The sequence below is a fragment of the Falco peregrinus genome, chromosome 6, assembly GCF_023634155.1.
Source record: "Falco peregrinus isolate bFalPer1 chromosome 6, bFalPer1.pri, whole genome shotgun sequence".
Taxonomy (NCBI): Eukaryota; Metazoa; Chordata; class Aves; order Falconiformes; family Falconidae; genus Falco; species Falco peregrinus.
Genome location: NC_073726.1, coordinates 63,674,358 through 63,693,215, shown reverse-complemented (window position 1 = coordinate 63,693,215; position 18,858 = coordinate 63,674,358). Strand labels below are relative to the sequence as shown.

Here is an 18,858-nt window from a genome sequence, read left to right as displayed (position 1 = left end):
TTGATGTTTAATATCTAAACCTAAATCACTACTATGAGTTTTGTAAAAGTTTAGTAGAATAGGTGCACACTTACCTATTCCTTAAATACGTTAAATGATATATAGCAAGCAAAATGTTTGTGGCCAGCTTTTATTCACTCAGCCAAACAGAAGGCTTGTTAATGATCCCAGTCTTTCAAACAAGGATAAAACAAGGCATTGACTCTTCCCACCACAATACCTCACTGGCTTTTAACTGCAACCAGCAACTGGGAAGTCAAAAGGAGAGCAATATAAATGACCAAAGTTTTACAAAATATGTTCTGTAATTGAAGCTGAAAGAAATGAAATATCTGTGTTAGAACAAGTATTGGCAAGGTTTAGGGAGAATGAAGACGGAAGTGGTACTAGAGGGGTATGCCCACTGACACAACTTCCAATACATTAAAAAAAGGTTGTAAGAGGATAGGGTACAATAAAAGTGGCCATTTCATTTTCAGAAAAAGGATTTGAGTTAAGAAAACTTTTACGCTATAAGAACAGTGATGTCTGAAGCAAGGCAAAAAGTGTTATAGAAAGCCTGCAAAGGAAATTCACAAGAGCCACTCAGAGGAAATCTCTCTCAGAATTTACCTGAATATATATAATTCTGCCTCAGCAAGACAGATTTATTTTTTTATGATCTTACTATTTCAAAATCTGTGTGGTGCCACAATTTTTCATCAGACAACTATTTCCTTAAAAAGAAATCCTCTTAACAAATTTTCTTCTGAACAAAATATCAGTTGACTAAAAATACCAGGAAAATACAAAACATAGAGCATGTTTCTCTACATTGGCAGCTACATAGCACATTTGAACAAACTCTCCTTTTTCAGATCCTCCTAAACTCCACCTGGATGGTCTTGGGGAAGGTAACACTGTGACAGTAGTGGCAGGAAGCAAACTACGACTTGAGATCCCCATCACTGGCGAGCCAACTCCAAAAGTCATGTGGAGTAAAGGGGACAAGGTACATTGTCATTATACACATCTCTTCAGCTTAACCATGGGCCTTTTCCTTCAAAAAATAACCTCTAGCCTTGTGAAGACATTGATTTTAATGCAGAAAATAAGGAGGAGATGCACTTGATCTAAAAAACTCTCCTTGCTCAGGAAGAAAGGGTAAAATGGATAAATATTATTTAGTACCTTTTCGGTCTTTTTGAGGAAAGGCTGAAACTAACAAAGGAAAAAATGTGGTTTGCTATAAATAAATTATAAAGGAGAGGGATGTATGAGATGCAGAAGAAAACTAGTGAAAATACCAAATGGCTACTTCTTCTGTACATAGTGCCCAGAATGGCTGCCAGGTTCTGGTTTGGGAAAACAAAAGATAAATCCTGATAGAGTGTCAAGCCCTGAATGAAATGACAGGCTGGGCAACTGGCATCTTGCATCTGGTGTCTTAAAGCAAAACTGCACAGATCAATCCCTGACTGTGTAATGCCAAAAAGCCACTTTTCACATCTAAATTTTTGTTGTATGCGGAAGCTGGAACATGTTATTATTACTGGATTTGTCAGAACTATCTGGGCAAACCTCTTGACTACTGTTTTTCAAATATTAATTGTAGTATCATCACTGTGGACTTGTCAAATAGGGAATTATTCTAGGGGAGCTCTTACTCCAAAATATGTGCCAGCATTTGAAATCTGTGAGGAAAAACTACTGAGCACTACGATCACTCTGATGTTTAAACCAAATTAATTACATTTCAGTCTGACTTCTGGGAGAAACCACTACTCTTTTTCCATCAAATTAATGACAGCAGTGTTGACAAAAGCATGTTCTTGCTCACAGGACAGCTAAGGCTAGTGCCTCTTCCTTTGAGATGCAAAGGCTGATCTGAGTACTAAACAGTTACCGCAATTTAAAGTTATTAATTTGTCCCTCAGTTATTTTGTCATTTTTGTGATCATTAGGTGACTGAAATTCTGAGCTTTGTGTGTTTTTTCTTATAGTTGCTTTAGTATTTTTAAGTATCCTTTACTGCATTTAGATTTTGATTTTTGAGAATTTTGATTCTGAAATCCAGAAAATATGACTTTTCCCTCTGCTTGCTTTGCTTTCTAGTGGCTCACAGACAGTGGAAGAATACGGGCAGAAACATACTCAGACAGCAGCTGTCTGGTCATAGATACAGCTGAGAGGGAGGATTCAGGTCCTTTCAGAATAACGTTAAAGAATGAGGCTGGAGAGGACACAGCTTTAATCAACATTAAAGTGGTTGGTAAGTCATGTGGAACAGTGTACCTGAGCCATGTCTTTTATCACAGGACTTTTCAATAACTGCTCCTTGAAGAACCCTACTTTTCTGCACTGCAACAAGAGACAAATTCTTTCTATATCTGCAGGGTCTTTTCTGTAGGTGCTGTCCTCCCTAGCTACCAAACTGTTGTGGAGTCTCAGAAAAATTCCATTTCCCTGTTTGTCCCCGTTTTCAGATGTAGAATTGAGGTGCAAGGATACTAAGGCCCAGTGTCCCCAAAGGACACAGGAGCTTAGCATGGGATTCAAGTAGGAGCTAATTACCACCCCGCTGCCATCTCATGCTGCAGGGGCCACATGTGCGCAGCTGCCTCAGGCTGCCCTTAACACTCTGTTCTCCATGCGCCTTGTGGTTCTGGGCTCTCTCTTATCACACACCCTCAAGTGCCTCTCAGGCATCCTGACTGTGCTGAAGAGCTTATGCCTTCCTAACCACCTGCCAGGATCCACAAAGACCACCTTCCTCTCTCCCTCCTCATTAGGAACTCCTGTTGCACTTCAAATTGTTTCTTACTTGACTTTTTTTATTTCAACCTATGCAAAAAGAAGAAACATATTTATTTTTTTAAATAATATTTACTTTGTGTACAACAGATGTCCCTGATCCTCCTCAGGCACCAAATGTGACTGAGGTGGGTGAAGACTGGTGTGTTATGACCTGGGAACCTCCAGCAAATGATGGTGGATCACCCATCTTAGGTAAGTCCTTTTTTTATTTATTTTTATAATTTTTTTTTGTGTTTGTGGTGATGCTCTAATATAGACAAAAGAAACAAACTCCAAATAATTAACGCAATAGGGTCTGAGTGTAGCTCAGGCCCTGGAGAGCTGAACCTTGAGTATCCAGTTGCAAGAATGTTCTAACCAGTCCTCAACTTTATCAGATACCTATTTTTCTAATGCTTTGAGATTTGTCATTTTGTATGTTGCCACATTATGAACGCCCCTACTTGAAAGGCAACCTCTTGTAACACCAAACTTTGAACAGTTAGCCTGTTTGAATGTTAGCAAGAATTTCAGAAACAATTTACTGAGTAAATCAGAATATCTTCCAATACTGAACAAAGAGGAAAGTCAGAGGGGCCCTTTTCACTCTGAACTAAACACAGTGGTTTTGTAAGTGAAGTCTGAAAAAAGTTCGTAGGTGGCTGTGAAAGCCGAACAGGTGACTACCAGACAGCTTGCAATTGGAAAAACTTAATAATAGCCCCTAAACCACTCTGAGGCTAGAAGGGGATATTGATGTGTTTCCAGAAAAAAAAGGCCCTTGAGCAGTCAAAAACTAGACCCCTCACTATTGAGCTTTTTGCTACCACTTAGTATAATAATGTTTTGTTTGGTCAATAGGATATTTCATTGAAAGGAAAAAGAAACAAAGCTCCAGGTGGATGAGGCTGAATTTTGAACTGTGTAAAGAAACAACTTTTGAGCCAAAGAAGATGATTGAAGGTGTTGCTTATGAGGTCCGTGTATTTGCTGTTAATGCAATAGGCATTTCCAAGCCAAGTATGCCTTCTAAGTCCTTTGTTCCTTTAGGTAAGTAATCAAGGGCATAGAGATAGGTATGCATTTAGAAAATTATCATTAATACATTATTACAGTCATCTAATTATGTAACTGTAGTTCCCATTGCACTTGTGTTGCTCAGGACCTGTCTTCATTATATGTCTATGTCTGAAGGACTTATCATCTTTTATAAACATTAAACAAGGATGTATAGACAGAAAAATGGTGCACTACAATAAAAGTGACACGCTGTAGTTGAGCCTGATATGGTCAATACTATGGTCAATGTGTTTTAAGGACAAGACTTAACAGTTTGATGTTTGTGTGTATCATAGGTACCTCCTGAGTCAATAGAGTCAAACTATTGCCAGTCAAACCAGCAATTTAGAGAACTGATAAAGATAGTAGATTATAGTCTTCGTTGTTTTGTGTGTCTTTCTCCTGCTATAAATTCAGTCAGACACTGGCTTTTGGCCAAAAATGCTCAGGAAAAGTGACCAGAAGTGTAAAGATCACTATTTGCAGGTTGCACTGTATGAAAATGAGACAACCTTTCATGTTTCACTACTTGTACTTTGCTGTTAATAGTAGCTTGCCATTTAAAAATGTACAAGTATTCACCAATAATCCATACATTTCCATTTAAAAAGAATAGCCATAGGTATATGATCTATCATAAACATAGAAATCTATGGAAAAAAATTAAGTGAATTTGCCCAATATTGCAACAAATCATACAATAAGATACATTTAAATAGTCCCTAATTTCACTCTCTGTCTCATGGATCCCCATTAGCTGAAGTAAGGGCTTTTTTCGCAGAAGGGGTTCCCATATTTTCAATATCCTTTTGCAGACAATCTAGATTAGGCTAGGTCATACTGTATACTATTCTATGTGTCATTTTATTGCTTTATATTAATGTAACAGCTAGAGGGCCTTGTCATTCACCTAGTGACAGACTAATTTGCTGGCTTTTGCATATAAAGAAACAGATTTTTCAAACTACTTTGACAGCTACAAGTCCCTGTATAAGAAAGGTGTCTTGTTCTGTAGGCCAGCAAAGGTTCCCACCTTGCTCAGTGGCCCCACACAATGCAGAGGAGAGGGAAGAAGGTGCCTATTATTGCTACAACATGCTCTCCTCTTGACAGAAAATACCTACTGTTGGAGAACACACAGCTCACAACCTTCCACTACTGTTTGTCCTCCTCACTCCTCAGCAGGAGGAATTTAACTCTGGGGTAGGCTGTGAGCAGACAAAGGATGAGGTACCTGCTTCTTCTAGTTTGGTCCGAATTGGGAAAGATGGGCCAGGGGTGACTAGAAATGCCTGGTAGGCAGGATTTAGCCTGTCACCTATGATGCTAAATGAGAGGAATGCACACCATAAATATAAACCCTTAATTGTAACACTGTTTTCTGCCTTCTCCCCGCTGCCTGCTTGCTTCAGCTGTTACTAGTCCACCAACTCTCCTGGCAGTGGATGGAGTGACTGACACCTCAGTTACAATGAAATGGAGGCCACCAGACCACATTGGAGCAGCAGGGTTAGATGGCTATGTTGTAGAGTACTGCTTCGAAGGAAGTAAGTGACAACGACTGTGGTATGTTACTCACAGTGAAAGTAGGTGAGACTTTCTCCATTTTTTTCTCTACAGGTATTAGGTGCTCTCACTTTAAGGCAGAGACTAATCAGTCAGAAAACCTCAAGCAGCAGGGTTTTGTTCAGGCTTCCTTTGGTTTGTATTCCAGATCCCACCAATTGATTGTATTTCAACCCATCTAGTATTTGATCTGAAATCCAAATCAAAAGCCTTATAATCTGTTGTAGTGTACCAAGTTCCGTGTTAATAGCTATCCTCTTTTTTTTAAGCTAAATGAAGAGTCAATGCAGTAAAGAGTAGATGGATGGATGGATGAGTAGGAAATAATGAATGGCTGTAAGCGTGGTCAAAAGTATGTGCATGTTGGCTGGGTTTTAGGGATGAGAGGTCCTCAGTGTGGTAATCCCGATCTTGACATATTACTAACTGGCTACTTCAAATGCCAGTTCCCAATACTGAGGACAGACAGCCTCTTCAATAGCTGGCTGTAGAATTTATCTAGGCATGCAATGTTCGCGTCTGGATTTTGAATTTCTCCAATGTTTCATTGTAGTTAGATACAGGATCTTTAACTATGTCCATCTAAGACGTAAATCTGTGCAGAACTGAAGGAGAAAGAAAGATGTAAGAGACTGAATAAACTTACGAGAGTAAAATAACAAGGAATAGGGAAATATAATTTATATTTTACAACTAAGAGTCTTTGGTGATCAAGCAGCAGAAACAGTATTTTCCAGCAGGTGATATTCTGAGCTGGCATCAAATGAAATCTATTTTCAAAAAGTAAAATCCACCAGCACCAGGGTAAGTATCAAATAGCCTGGAGCCGTATGTGCAATTGTGCAATACCCAGCTTCTGTGGGCAAATGCCAGCCCGTGGGACTCCACCAGTGTTGTACATTCGGATGAATGGGATACCGTTATACTCAGCTCTGCTAGCTGCTGCTCTTAATTGCACTGTAAATCAAGTGATGAGTTGGACACCTTTTTTCGTAAAGGCATTTATTTCAATGAAAGCTTTTCCACAGCCTGGAGACGAGAGGTAGAGGACAGAACTTGCCATTCACATTGTCACATGTTTCAGATTCAGACAATCCAGGAAAAGAGTAGTTCACAAAAGTGGTCAGATACCACAGGAGCAGAGTGCCCTCAGCTCTCACTCAGGCGAGTGGGAGAGGGAGTGAAGAAGAACCGCAGGCTTTTCTCAGGAGCACTCAGCATCTTCTAGTATTGAGCGGAATATCTGTAAGGAGCAGGAACAGACTTCAAGAAGCTCAGAGGTCTGGAGAAGATTCCCTGAAGGCAGACACAGCTGGAATGGTAGGAAGGGTTTTCCTTGTATATTGGGAAGGAGCTGCAGAAACCGCTCAGGACAAGTAAGCATGCAGTCTTACATCAAGATGTAGCATTCCTATAATGTTTCCATTGCACAGGCAAGATGTATGGGAATATAAAGGGGACTGTCAATGTAAGGACTTCAGTGTATGCTGTATATTATGTTCTGGTTAGCATTGGTAGGATGGCGGGGGAAAAATTACAAGTGCTTGTAATATGCTACTGTCATAAAACCCTTGACATTACAGTATCATATATCCAAATTAGGTGGTAAGAGAGGATGAGAAATACATATATGCTAATGAAAAGTATGGTTTTTAGAGGAATCTCCCAAATCTCTTTTAAGAGCTATTAGACAGAGGATCATTGTATACGGGTTGAATGGAACAAATTCTTTAATTTTTTCTTTTCAGATAGGTTTAAAACATATGAAGACACAACAAAATGGCAGTCAAGTCTGTCATTTTATTGTTACCCATCTCAGTTAAAATACAATGGGTACAATGTATTTTACATAGCTTTCTGAGTGTTTATGTATATCTATATATGCCTCCTATATATGCATATACATCTATATATACACAATTGACATTATTTATGTATATATGTTATGAAAATGGTTAGGAAGAAGCCATCTTAGTAGAAAATCCCAACTCAAAAAGACTTGTTATTCAAATATACATCCTCTTTGTGTTTGGTCCTTTTTTTCTTTCTTGCAATATCACAGTGCCTCCTTTTCTCAGTCCTTTCAGTGCCTGTTCTGCCTCAAACTAATTTCTTCTATAATGTTTAATAACTCTTCCATTTCAAGATACTTTTAATGACTGTCTATATTCATTCTGCTGTTCTTTTCTTCTAGTTAACTGTTTGTAAACTCATTTGTCTTTACCTTCTCCATTCTTTCATCATTGTCACTGAAGTAGTTTTGAAGAGGGCTTTTTTGAGTCTTCCTTAACATAGAAATCATATGAGAAGTCACAAGCTGAAAATAGGAGGACAATATATATATATATAATTATAGTTTAGAAGAATCAAATACCATGAGCATTGGTTTGACGTCACAAAAACTGGTATTTCCCTTTAGTCTGAACGTCATAATGTGATCAACATGGTGGACTCTTGGACTTGCTTAATTATGGTAGCACCTTCGACAGCTCTCTGTATATATTACTGAACTGGAGTCTCATCATGAGCATCTGGAGCTGGCATTGCATGGGTGTGAATAACCTGAATATAGAACTCCCCAGGGCTAGTTTACAACTTTCAACTTGAAATTCTTGCTGCGGAGATGTGGAGCAGACCAAATCTTGTTGGCACTGGAGAAGTCAATTCCTACTAAAGTATGCTGCCAACTGGCTCTTTCCAGGGTAGTCTGATGAGCTTGGCCCTAGTTTTCCCTAGGACACTACGTTTATCTATCTTCCAAGGGCCATTGTACCTACAGACGATCAGTTTTCATAGCTAGTAAATAAGCATTTCAGAGAGTCTCTGTTGGCTGAGATCTTTGCCAGATACTAGAATGGTATTTTTATTATCCTGAAAATAGCCATGTCCAGGATTCCAGGAAATCCAGGGCAGTGATAGCCTTTTCCAGGAAATAAAGCTTTAGTGATTACATCATACCTGTCATCATCCATGGTTTTGGCCTTCTTTACTTTTCTTTCTATGTTGCCTTTAGCTAAATGTGTTCTCTTCCTCTGTTTCCCCAAGCTTTTTTCCAAGACTTCTCTTCTGTCTCTCAGAATTCTCTGAATTTCTTCTCTTCTATGATGTGTTTTCTTCTCCTCCTACACTTTCTCCCATCATCATTTTGTTTTGTTTCTCTCTTCCAGATGTTCCTTTTGTCTCTTTCTTTTCATCTTTCCAGGGCTGTGATCAAGCCCAAGGAAAAAAACCAACCTTCTCTCCTCCTCTTCCTTTGTCCTTAGCTTTCCTGTGAGCATTATGCATAACTGTTCTTTGATCTAGATGCCCTCTTCCATCTCTTTCCTCCCTGCAGTCTCCCTAAATACGGGTCCTCTAAATCTTTAAAGCCCAGCATCTATCTTTGCATACTTACTAACAGGAATTGCTAACCACTGACAAAATGCTCCATCTGTGTGAAAGTGGGTGTCTCTGATTAATTTTAAAGATGGATTCTCACAAGGTATATCGACAGATCTGTCTGAGGAATTGCTGGAGCCACCTTTTAACCTGGAAGGTACAGTATTCAACAAAGGATATAAATCTTTAATGAAAGAAAAACTCTCTCTGTAAAAATAAAGATAAATTTCTGAGAGTGAATTTTAGGGGCAACAGTCTACAGAACTTGCTGTAGTACATGGATAAGGGAGGGGGAGGTGCTCAGGGAACAGTCACTGATTGCAATCATCTTCTGCTAGAAGCTGCGAGAAGCAGCTTAAAGAGAACTTATTTCTTAAAAGTAAGACACACTGTTCTGAAAATGTAACCACAGTATTGCACTCTAAGTCTGCGAGGCTTTCTAGTTTATAATAGTTCTCTTGTCTTCTGTGCCAATTTTATAATGCTATCTTGCTGTCTTTATATGATGTAGAAAGTATTGATACTGACTTGCCACTGCATAAATCTGACTCCAAATGTCAAGGTGCCAGCAGTGTTAAAGCATTCTGTGTTTGGAGGGCAGGGTGGAAAAGAAAGTATCATTTGTAATTGAAGCTCTTCTGAAAGATTGTACTGTTATGATCACTCTATGGATTACATGCAACTGCCTAGGGGTAGGATAAAAAACCTGAGAATGCTGTAATTATGTGAATAATTCTGGCACAGCCTTCCTTTTTTAAAGGCACAATAAGATACGGCATTTAATTGCAATTTGTGAATATTCTGTGTTTCTCTCATCCCTGTGCTCTCAGTGGTACTTTCAAGGTTACTCAGTACTGGTTGAAATTAATTGTAAAACCCACTTTGCTCCAAGGAAGCTGTTAAAGCAATGATGAGTGTTCTGTAAATATAGTCTATGTACCCCTTGTTTTCTATCAGCTAAATTTAAAAACTAATCAGTTTTCTCTCTGGTACAATTAAATGATAGACACACTTTAAAACCATCTATTTCTTTAAATATAAACGTATAATAAACAGAAACCCTTTAAAGTTTGAAACATTCTTCCTATGTATGGAAGTAAATCAATATCAAGTTATAACATAACTAGAAAAACAGAGGTATTCATTAAAATAAAATGAATCTATTACTGTTCTGTAATTTTCCTCATCCATGCAGTGAATGTATTTATAATTCCCTATTCTTTTGATTCGTCCTCCCCTCGTCCTCCCCTCCTCTTTTCCCTAAACTAGCTGATGAATGGATTGTGGCTAACCCGGAGCTGACAGACAAAACGAAGTTTACTATCAATGACCTGCCGACTGGCTCAAAAATCCTTGTGAGAGTTAAAGCTGTGAATGCTGCTGGTGAAAGTGAGCCCAGGTACCACCCACAGCCTATTTTAGTCAAGGAAGTGATAGGTAAGATCCTCCTGCCTATGCTCACCCACATATACACTCTGCTTCCATACCTAATTCTGTTTTATTAAGGCTAATACTTGTTGGCAAAAGATGATATGGCCTTACATAGCCATTGCGCAGTGGCTAGAAATCATGAAACTGTGTTTAAGAAAATCTTAATTCTTTTAATTTGTTTTGTTTCTGAGTCTTTCAGAGCTTGTTTTTCTGCCAAACCTGAGCCTGATGTTGCTTTTTTAAAGTTGTGCTTTATTCCACCTATTCCTACCGCCATAGCATTTGGTATTACAAAAAGTGATGATGTACTGAATGTAATATTGTGGGACCAAGAAATTTAAGATACCTCACTCATTAGTCACTTCTGGAACTGTAGACTACACAGTTTCCTATTTATACCAATGCCCACCACTGCTGCCTCAGTTAGAAAAGAAGATACATGTCAAACACAAAATTTTGGTTTTTTTCAGAACCTCCAAAGATTCGTCTACCAAGACACTTGAAACAAACCTATACTCGAAGAGTTGGAGAAACTGTGAATCTTGTTATTCCTTTCCAGGTAAGAATTAAAAACATTTACAAGAAAATACTCTATTTTTCTTATACCGCTGCTTTTTAACTTATTTCTGTGCAACTTTGGTAGGCCAGAGAGTTAACTAAAGCAGATATGGAAGCACCCTGAAGTACATGCTTGAAAGCTTTTGCTTTGACATCTCAAAGAAATTATGTCAAGCTAATTAATGAATTGGGTAAACTAGCTTAGGCTGATTTGTCATCTCTTATACCAAGGATACTGCTCACAGTAGACATTACGTGTGAGATGATCGCTAACAGAATGCAAAATGATTACACTGGCAGTAGTTTGATATGGTATCAAGGGTGAGGACTGTAGCATTTAATGAATTTTTTGTCATGAGAGAGGAAAAGGGAGGGGAAGAGTGGGCAGTTTCACTGTCTCCTATAGAATCCTTGAGATTGCAGCTATAACGTGATTATTTCTAAAGCTATAGCACAGTTTCCCACAGCATCATATTAACCTTCATTCCCACACCTCTCTACCTGCAGGGTCCTTATTCCTCTGAATACAAGGATTATGGCAGAATTAATTTCTATTTCATGTCTGCACACATAAAGATACTGGGTAGGCATAATCTGCCTTCCACAAGGCCAATAAAAGCCTATTAAAACCTTGATCAGCAATACACTGCAAGATACACTGCTCTTGAGAAATTAAAGGAGGATTATGTGGTTATTCTCTAAGATAAGGCATTCAAAAAGGTGTGAGATTACTCTTTTCAGACAGCATCTGCAATTGTTTGCCTCAGGAAGGCAAATCCCATGGTAAAGCAGGTGAAATTTACTCTGACTTCAGTACTGAAATTGGGCACTACTAGGCCCACAAAAAAGGCACAGAAAAGATATCAATCCAGCCTACCTAACAACTATTCTAACAGCTTTTGCGATGAAAGAAAAGAGATCCCTGGAGGTTTAGTTTATTACTTTCCTCTTTCACTAGCAGTGTAGGGAATGTAGCCACTTCCAGAGTGCAAAATATTTTGTTCTGCGTTTTCTGGGGTTTTCTCTTTCTTTTAGAAAAGTAGAAATTAACTACCAAATTTAGCCTGAAAGTTAATTGCCTAATTCAGCCAAAATTTGCAAATATTTTCAATCTCCTGGGGGGGGGGGGGGGAGAAAGAAAGAAAGAAAGAATGTTGCGTTTTAGATAAATTAATATGATTACATCTCAAATGCAAAAAGAATTCTCAGTTTCTTTCAGAACAGTTTCTTATTTCCTGTTTGGGAAAAAGGGGAAACAAATCTGTTTTCACTCCCTTCCTTTTCCCTCCCAAAATCAAACTGTTTCCTGGCTTCTCACAGGGAAGACCAAGAGCAAAAGTGTCATGGCAGAAAAATGGTTCTCCAATCGACAAGAACGATATCAACATCCGCAACACTGAGAATGACACTATCATTTTCATCCGAAAAGCAGAAAGGAGCCACTCAGGCGAATATGACATGAAAGTGGAAGTAGAGAACTTGGAGGACAAAGCTACAATAGATATTCAGATTGTTGGTATGTTTTGAGAAACAGAAATAAATGCATGCCACAGAAGCAGACTCCAGTCATTCCACAGCTATAGGAAAGGAGAGGAATCCCAAAGAGAATCCTTCTTGCCAGTGATAACTCTCCACATCCAATTACTTGGATGTAGATTTGTGGTCTCTAAGTAAACCTCCCTACACAACAGCAGGTCCTTGCTGGAACATGTCAGTCTTTTTTTTTTTTTTACTGTTATGTTTTTCATGTTCTTGTCTATCCAGGATGCAAGCTTTTTCCTGTTGAGTGGTATCCATAGTCCGAAATGGCAGTAAATTCATAGTAACTTTGTCACAAGTTTAATGGAGAAGAAATCCTAAACACTGAAAATACATGAAAGTAGGAAAGGCAGACAAGAAAGCACAGTTACTTTTCTTTTTTACCCATCTGTTTCTTTACATAATAGGCAAAACTGGTCACAGCCTTTATGATTGTCTGACCTTGTCTTTTAGGATCACATCTCCAACTGGTATTACCTTTTCCAAACTATCATGCCCTTATGCAATTCAAGAGCATATGCATATCAGAAACCATACTCACAAAGTGGTCAATTTAAGTTTTTCAGAATTCTGAAAATTCTGTCTTAACTTTGGCAAGTTTTATTTTCCAACCTCAGCTTTCTTTTGACATTAGTTTTGGCATGTGCAAGTTGAAAGAAAGAGAGAGAAACCAAACGAAGTGGAAAGTGTGTGTAGGAAAGACAGAGAGAGAGAAAGCAAACAGCAGAAAATGTCAGCTGCCATATTTTCATTACAGATCGCCCAGGCCCACCAGAGGTTGTAACTATTGAGGACGTCTGGGGAGAGAATGTAAATTTATCATGGAAGCCACCAAAAGATGATGGCAATGCTGCCATTACTGGGTACACTATTCAAAAAGCAGATAAGAAGAGTATGGTAAGTAGTAAAGAGAGGTTCAAATGACTGATGTATTCATGAATTCTCCCTTTTAAAAATAAAATTCCTTACAAGCTTAAATTGATGTAGGCGGACAAAGCATTGATTAGTCAGTGTTCAGAAAATCTGCAATACCTCTCTGAAAAATCTAAAAATCTCCTGTTCACTGTATCTAAAGCCCAGAAATGGGAATGTTTTCAGGTGACACCAAAGAGGAGGGCTAAGAAGGAAAGGAGAGGTGGATCTGAGGAAAGTAATTTGATTTTTTTTCCTTTGTCTCAGCACAGAAAATAAAACCCCAAAACATTAATTCTGAAGGCAGTAGGTTGTTACTAGAATCAAAATGTAGTACTGCTGTATTCAGAGCTGTAGTGTCACATTGTGGAAGTCATTGCCACTCCTTAATACCCATGTCAAAATGGTACCTATGTATTTTGCAAACTGCTTTGAGATTAACAGATTAAAAATGCAATACAGAGATGTTTATTATTTTCATTAAACTAACATGAATTTTACAATTCCTTAAAAGACAGTAGTTGGATTCTTAGATTTAACACTTAATTGCAGATTTACATACTGAAAATCTCAGACAATATTTTGGGAGTTGCCTTACCTAAACAAATATTTTTCCCGTTCCCTTCTCCCACTTTAATATGTTCATCTGCTTCATGGTCTGATCAATTCATTCTTCCTGTGCCACTATTTCCCACCCCATCCTTCATCTTTATTTTCTCCTCAGGCTATAAGAATAGATGCTCTCTGTATAGCAACCAAAGCAATGATGTCCCCTGTCTCTATATCACTGTGTCAAGGAGAAAGCAACAACAGCAGTGTCGTGTCTAGGGTCCAGTGTATCATGGATCATTCAGGTCGTAGTGTCCCCGCATTCCCTGTGGTGGTGAATTTTGCAGTTCTGGCATAGCTGGCCCTCTATAGAAAACTGTTTTCCCAAAAGGCACTTTGGCTCCTAAAGGTGACCAAATATCAATGCAGACTGTGGCACAGGGAACTCAGCACAAGCTCACCTTTAGAAAAGCAAGAAAACTATGTAGGGCAGGCACAGTAAAGAAAAGCAAAAACATTGCTGTGGTCACACTGCACTTTATATTAATTGCATTGTAGCATTAATCTCTTTCATCTCAGTTTGTTATTCAGGTTTTGTGTACTAGGATAGAATTCACATGTCCTGTTACTGCTGCAAGACTAAAATGCTAAAACCCACCTCCCCGTCTGAGCCTTTAGATACAAGAGGACTACCTGCATAAAATTACATTGCTCATGAACACTCAGCCTGTGGAACAGGGGGTAGATTAGCACACTGGCGTCTTGTGAGTACATGCTAATACTTTTCCCTCAGTGCCTCCAGTTTTCTGATCTGCCGCAGTACCTTCTCAGTCAGCAGCGTGGACAAGGAATGGAGCCTGCCTTGCTTCACACAATACAGCCTTTGTAATACTGGATTTCCTAAAACAAACCTTCTCAACAAACAGACTGTAACAATTCGGGAGAGGTCACTTTCCATTCAGCCTTCACTGCTCAGCAGTGAGCTCTGTGGTATTCTCATTATCACTCATCTCATTCATTACCGTTAGCTTCACTATTTTAGCATTCATTAACATTCCCTTAAAAGAAAAATCTTACTCCCACAAGCTTGATGATTCTTCTAAGCAACTCATGGCTGAGAGGTGCTGGGTGCTGTGGGGAAGCTCAGTCTCTGTGTCTGTATCTTTCAGGAATGGTTCACAGTAATGGAGCACTACCACCGCACCAGTGCCACCATTAACGAGCTCATCATAGGAAACGAGTACTACTTCCGGATCTTCGCTGAAAACATGTGCGGCCTCAGCGAGGATGCAACGATGACCAAAGAGAGTGCTTTGATTGCAAAGGATGGTTAGCTAATTATCTGTTCCTTTTCAAAAGGGAAGGGGTTGTGTTCGGAGGCTGGAAGGTGATCAGAGGTAAAGGCTGTATCTCTAAACCACTCAGATGCATTCCTGGCCCTGAGACCAGGTACAAGTAACAGTTAGGGCATTTCATATTAGGACTTCTTGGTTTGCCCACATAGGTCATAGTTGGTTTTTTTTAACCAAGTGGGACATTTTTCCCATGTTCTGACATTTTCTCCCATCTTGGATCTCAGACGCAAGTCACCACTGGCAGATCTAAGACAACAAGAGCTGGAAGAGGAGTATAGCAGCTGCCCTGTTCGAAGTGGTGGATCACTGTCTGCCAGAGGAGTTTTGGCATCAGTGCAAGTGCTCCTGTCCATTTCAGACAGGATCCAATGGATAAGCGTAACCCCTGCTTCACATCTCTTGCAGGTGGAGCTGTACAAATTCTGATTCTGCAGTCAGAAATCCTGACATTTCAGAAACTGACAGTTTGAAATGGTACTGTAAACTTTAGAGACAAACAAACAAACAAAAAAAACCCAAACCCTGTCCCGTGTGGAAAGGAAATTCTACAAACAGGTGGTTTAAAGGAAGAAAATCAAACCAAACCACCTCACTTTGTTTGAAAGGAAGGAATATGTGACTGCCGTGATGCAGAGGACAGACAACCTGTACAACCCACACAGCCAGGCTGAAGGACTGAAGGCCCAGGGTACTGGACCTCACTTCCATTATTAAAAAGAAAACTACCCCTTTTAGAAATAGGATCATGAACAAAGGAATGGCTACAGGAATTGTTTTTCTCACTATTGCTTGCTCTTGTCATGAGGGCAAGTACTAAGCTGCACTCAAGTCAGTATAAGAGTTTGGATCAGGTTTCAGTGAAGCAAAGTTGTTTCATGTTACTTGTGCGCAGGAACAGATGTCAGTCTGTCCAGCTGTTTTACATGCCAGCTTAGTTTGTGGGTGAAGATGGTTTATTGATGGTAATCTCCCCTGCAGAGCAGGGTTAAAGCAGCAGTAAGAAACTAGATTTTACTACCATGTTTTCCTTGTACAGAAGCTACATCCATGCAGGTATCTGTATTGTTGGTATGTATGAAGCAGAAAGAAAAATGGGTTTTCATATGTAGAGCCAGTTCGTAATCAGAACAAACTGTGAAAAGTAATTGGCAAGAGTGAACAAGGCTTGTCAAGGCAGGCATCCTGCAGTACATCAGTTGGGATCTGTCCTGTTCTGTAAATGCAGGGCATGCAGGCAAAGACACAGAATAAGCATGTATTATTTTGTAAGCCACCCACTCGGGAAACACAGAGGAACTCTCAGACATCTGTGCTATAGTATGACCAAGGGCTATAGTCCCTTTGCAAGTGCACTTCCAGCCTCCCCTACAAGTGCGACTGCTAGAGTCATGTTGGTACCTAAAGCAGTGCAGATCAGAACTGACTCTTTGTAGCTATTTATGATGCTTGGGTATTTAGCTACATGCCAGCATGCTTTTTATAAATGTTTTATTTTCATTTCATAGGTAAAGTCTACAAATACCCAGTTTACGATGATTTTGACTTCAGTGAACGGCCATTGTTTACTCAGCCTCTAGTCAACACATTTGCTGTAGCTGGTTACAATGCTACTTTGAACTGCAGCGTTCGGGGCAACCCCAAGGTACAGCATAGCTCCTAACAGTATCAGTTACAATATGAGACAGCTTAACCTGAAATTGTAATACCATTCTTACTATTTGTCTCACTCACAAGCCTGGCTGAAGGCAAAAAGAGTGGTGGCATGGGCTCTAAAGAACACAAAAAGGACCTCCTTCTCTGTGTTATAGGCATTGTAATGTTACAGGCAGAACCTCAGGAAAAGGCTGAGCTATTCTGGGGCTGGCACTGACAACAGCTGCCCAGTTAATACAACAGTAAATGTTGCTAATAAAATTAAGCCGTAATTATGCTATAAAAAACTAATTATGCTTGAAATAACACATTGCAGGAATATTCTGGGACCGTATTTGTTCTCAGACCCACTGTGCAATGCGTCTTCCAGTTTCTTTTGAGTTGTGTATTTTCTGTTGTGAGAAACTGAACTGACCTAGTAAAATAAGAACTCTAGTGGTTAAGAACGTTTGCTGTTCACTCTTCATCTTCACAGTTTCTTACTGTGCGAATTACTGTGAAAAAACATGCTTTTCTTATTGACTTAAACAGATGTCAAAAGCTATTGCTCAGATGATTGCTGTCGTGACACAGCACCTCTTATTTTGACAACAGCCTTATAATTTATGACTTTAATTATGTGATAGGGGCTGCACTGAAAAAATCATGCTTAAAACGAGATGCAGGATGCATGTTTATTTTTGACTTAAGAATTACAGCTTCCTTTCCATCACTACTTTATCTATTTTGCATCATTTTTTTAATTACTCACCTTTAACTGAAAATCACAGGAAGCAGTAACATATTTCAGTCACAGATTTGTACATGTGGGCATTCTCTTGTTTTTACCACAGCCCAAAATAACCTGGCTGAAAAATAAAGTCGTCATAATGAATGACCCAAAGTACCGAATGTTCAGCAACCAAGGTGTCTGTACCTTGGAGATCCGCAAACCCAGCCCCTATGATGGGGGTACTTACAGCTGCCGAGCAGTCAATGAACTTGGAGAGGCAGAAGTTGATTGCAAACTGGAAGTAAAAGGTAAGGAGTTTAAAACATTGTAAACACCCTGTTTGTCTGAACAGCATCCACACAGGAGTCAAAATGATGCAAGGTAAATGCAAAAGGGAGTTAAAACAACTTTTTTAACTTTTCCAGAAGAAAATAACTTGGTTAGGACAAAATAAACTATGTTGGTTGCTTTGTTTTCTTTCTGAGGATCACCATGCTGTGCTTATGCTATAGTCTTTCCCCCTGCCAGATGTCAATTCACATCTTCAGTGATTGCAAGGACTTTTTCACAAGTGACAAAATAGTAGACTGTAACTCTCAGAGCTGTGCCACTTACCTGAGGAATGCTAGTAAGACTCAGCTGTAGAGCTCTTCAGGAAAACATTAAGAAAATCACCTTGGATAGGAGACAGATGTCTGAGGAGAATGGCGAAGGGAGAAGGAGAGGAGGAAGAAAGATTAGTTCAGGGTAGGTTTTGTCTGCTTTAAAATTCTTTATTAAAGACAGAATATTTGCTTCTAAGGAAGTTTGTTAGCAAAATCATGTAGCAAAAAGAAGTATTGTTCTCAAGGACACAAGCTAGTTGATGTAATTGCTGTATTTACTTTAAGAACAGAGTGTTCAAAACTATGGCTTTTGCAAATACAGAAAAGAGGGCCAAGTAGGTTAGCCTTCTACAACTGAAGATATATCTGTATTTTCATTAATAGATAAATTTTATGAATTCCAGGTAGTTTAACATTGACTGGGATATCATGACTGGCAGTAGGATTTCGACTAGATTACTAACAAATAATCTTAGGACCATATTTTTCAGAAAATTACTTCCTAGGAAAAGATGGAGTCAGTTGGACTAACTCCCACCAAAGGCTTTTGTTTCAACTGTGGAATAAGCTAAGTATTTCTGAAAAACTTAATATGAGGTTTTAAGTAAGGAAAGCTGACTAAAGCAGGCTGATACAAAGTGTGTAACTGAGGAAGTCAATTTAGTCTAGCTGAATATGGGCCTAACTATATTACTTCCATCATGCTAGTCTATAATGAAAACCATAATATTTAATATCCTTGTGGATTGTATTGTGTTTAATTTTG

The 18,858-nt window shown here is 39.0% G+C and overlaps 1 protein-coding gene across 2 annotated transcripts in view; it reads left to right on the top strand.

Annotated features, from left to right (window-relative positions):
- Nucleotides 1-18,858, top strand: part of MYBPC1 (myosin binding protein C1) — a 93,705-nt gene that overhangs the window by 63,694 nt on the left and 11,153 nt on the right. For both annotated transcript variants that reach the window (XM_055807651.1, XM_055807652.1), the window contains 13 exons: nucleotides 858-991; nucleotides 2,095-2,251; nucleotides 2,884-2,988; nucleotides 3,637-3,825; nucleotides 5,247-5,381; nucleotides 8,867-8,935; nucleotides 10,048-10,215; nucleotides 10,680-10,768; nucleotides 12,088-12,283; nucleotides 13,064-13,203; nucleotides 14,937-15,096; nucleotides 16,628-16,764; nucleotides 17,609-17,795. In XM_055807651.1, the coding sequence (XP_055663626.1) occupies nucleotides 858-991; nucleotides 2,095-2,251; nucleotides 2,884-2,988; nucleotides 3,637-3,825; nucleotides 5,247-5,381; nucleotides 8,867-8,935; nucleotides 10,048-10,215; nucleotides 10,680-10,768; nucleotides 12,088-12,283; nucleotides 13,064-13,203; nucleotides 14,937-15,096; nucleotides 16,628-16,764; nucleotides 17,609-17,795 (1,866 nt within the window). The remainder of the gene's footprint in view (nucleotides 1-857; nucleotides 992-2,094; nucleotides 2,252-2,883; nucleotides 2,989-3,636; nucleotides 3,826-5,246; nucleotides 5,382-8,866; nucleotides 8,936-10,047; nucleotides 10,216-10,679; nucleotides 10,769-12,087; nucleotides 12,284-13,063; nucleotides 13,204-14,936; nucleotides 15,097-16,627; nucleotides 16,765-17,608; nucleotides 17,796-18,858) is intronic.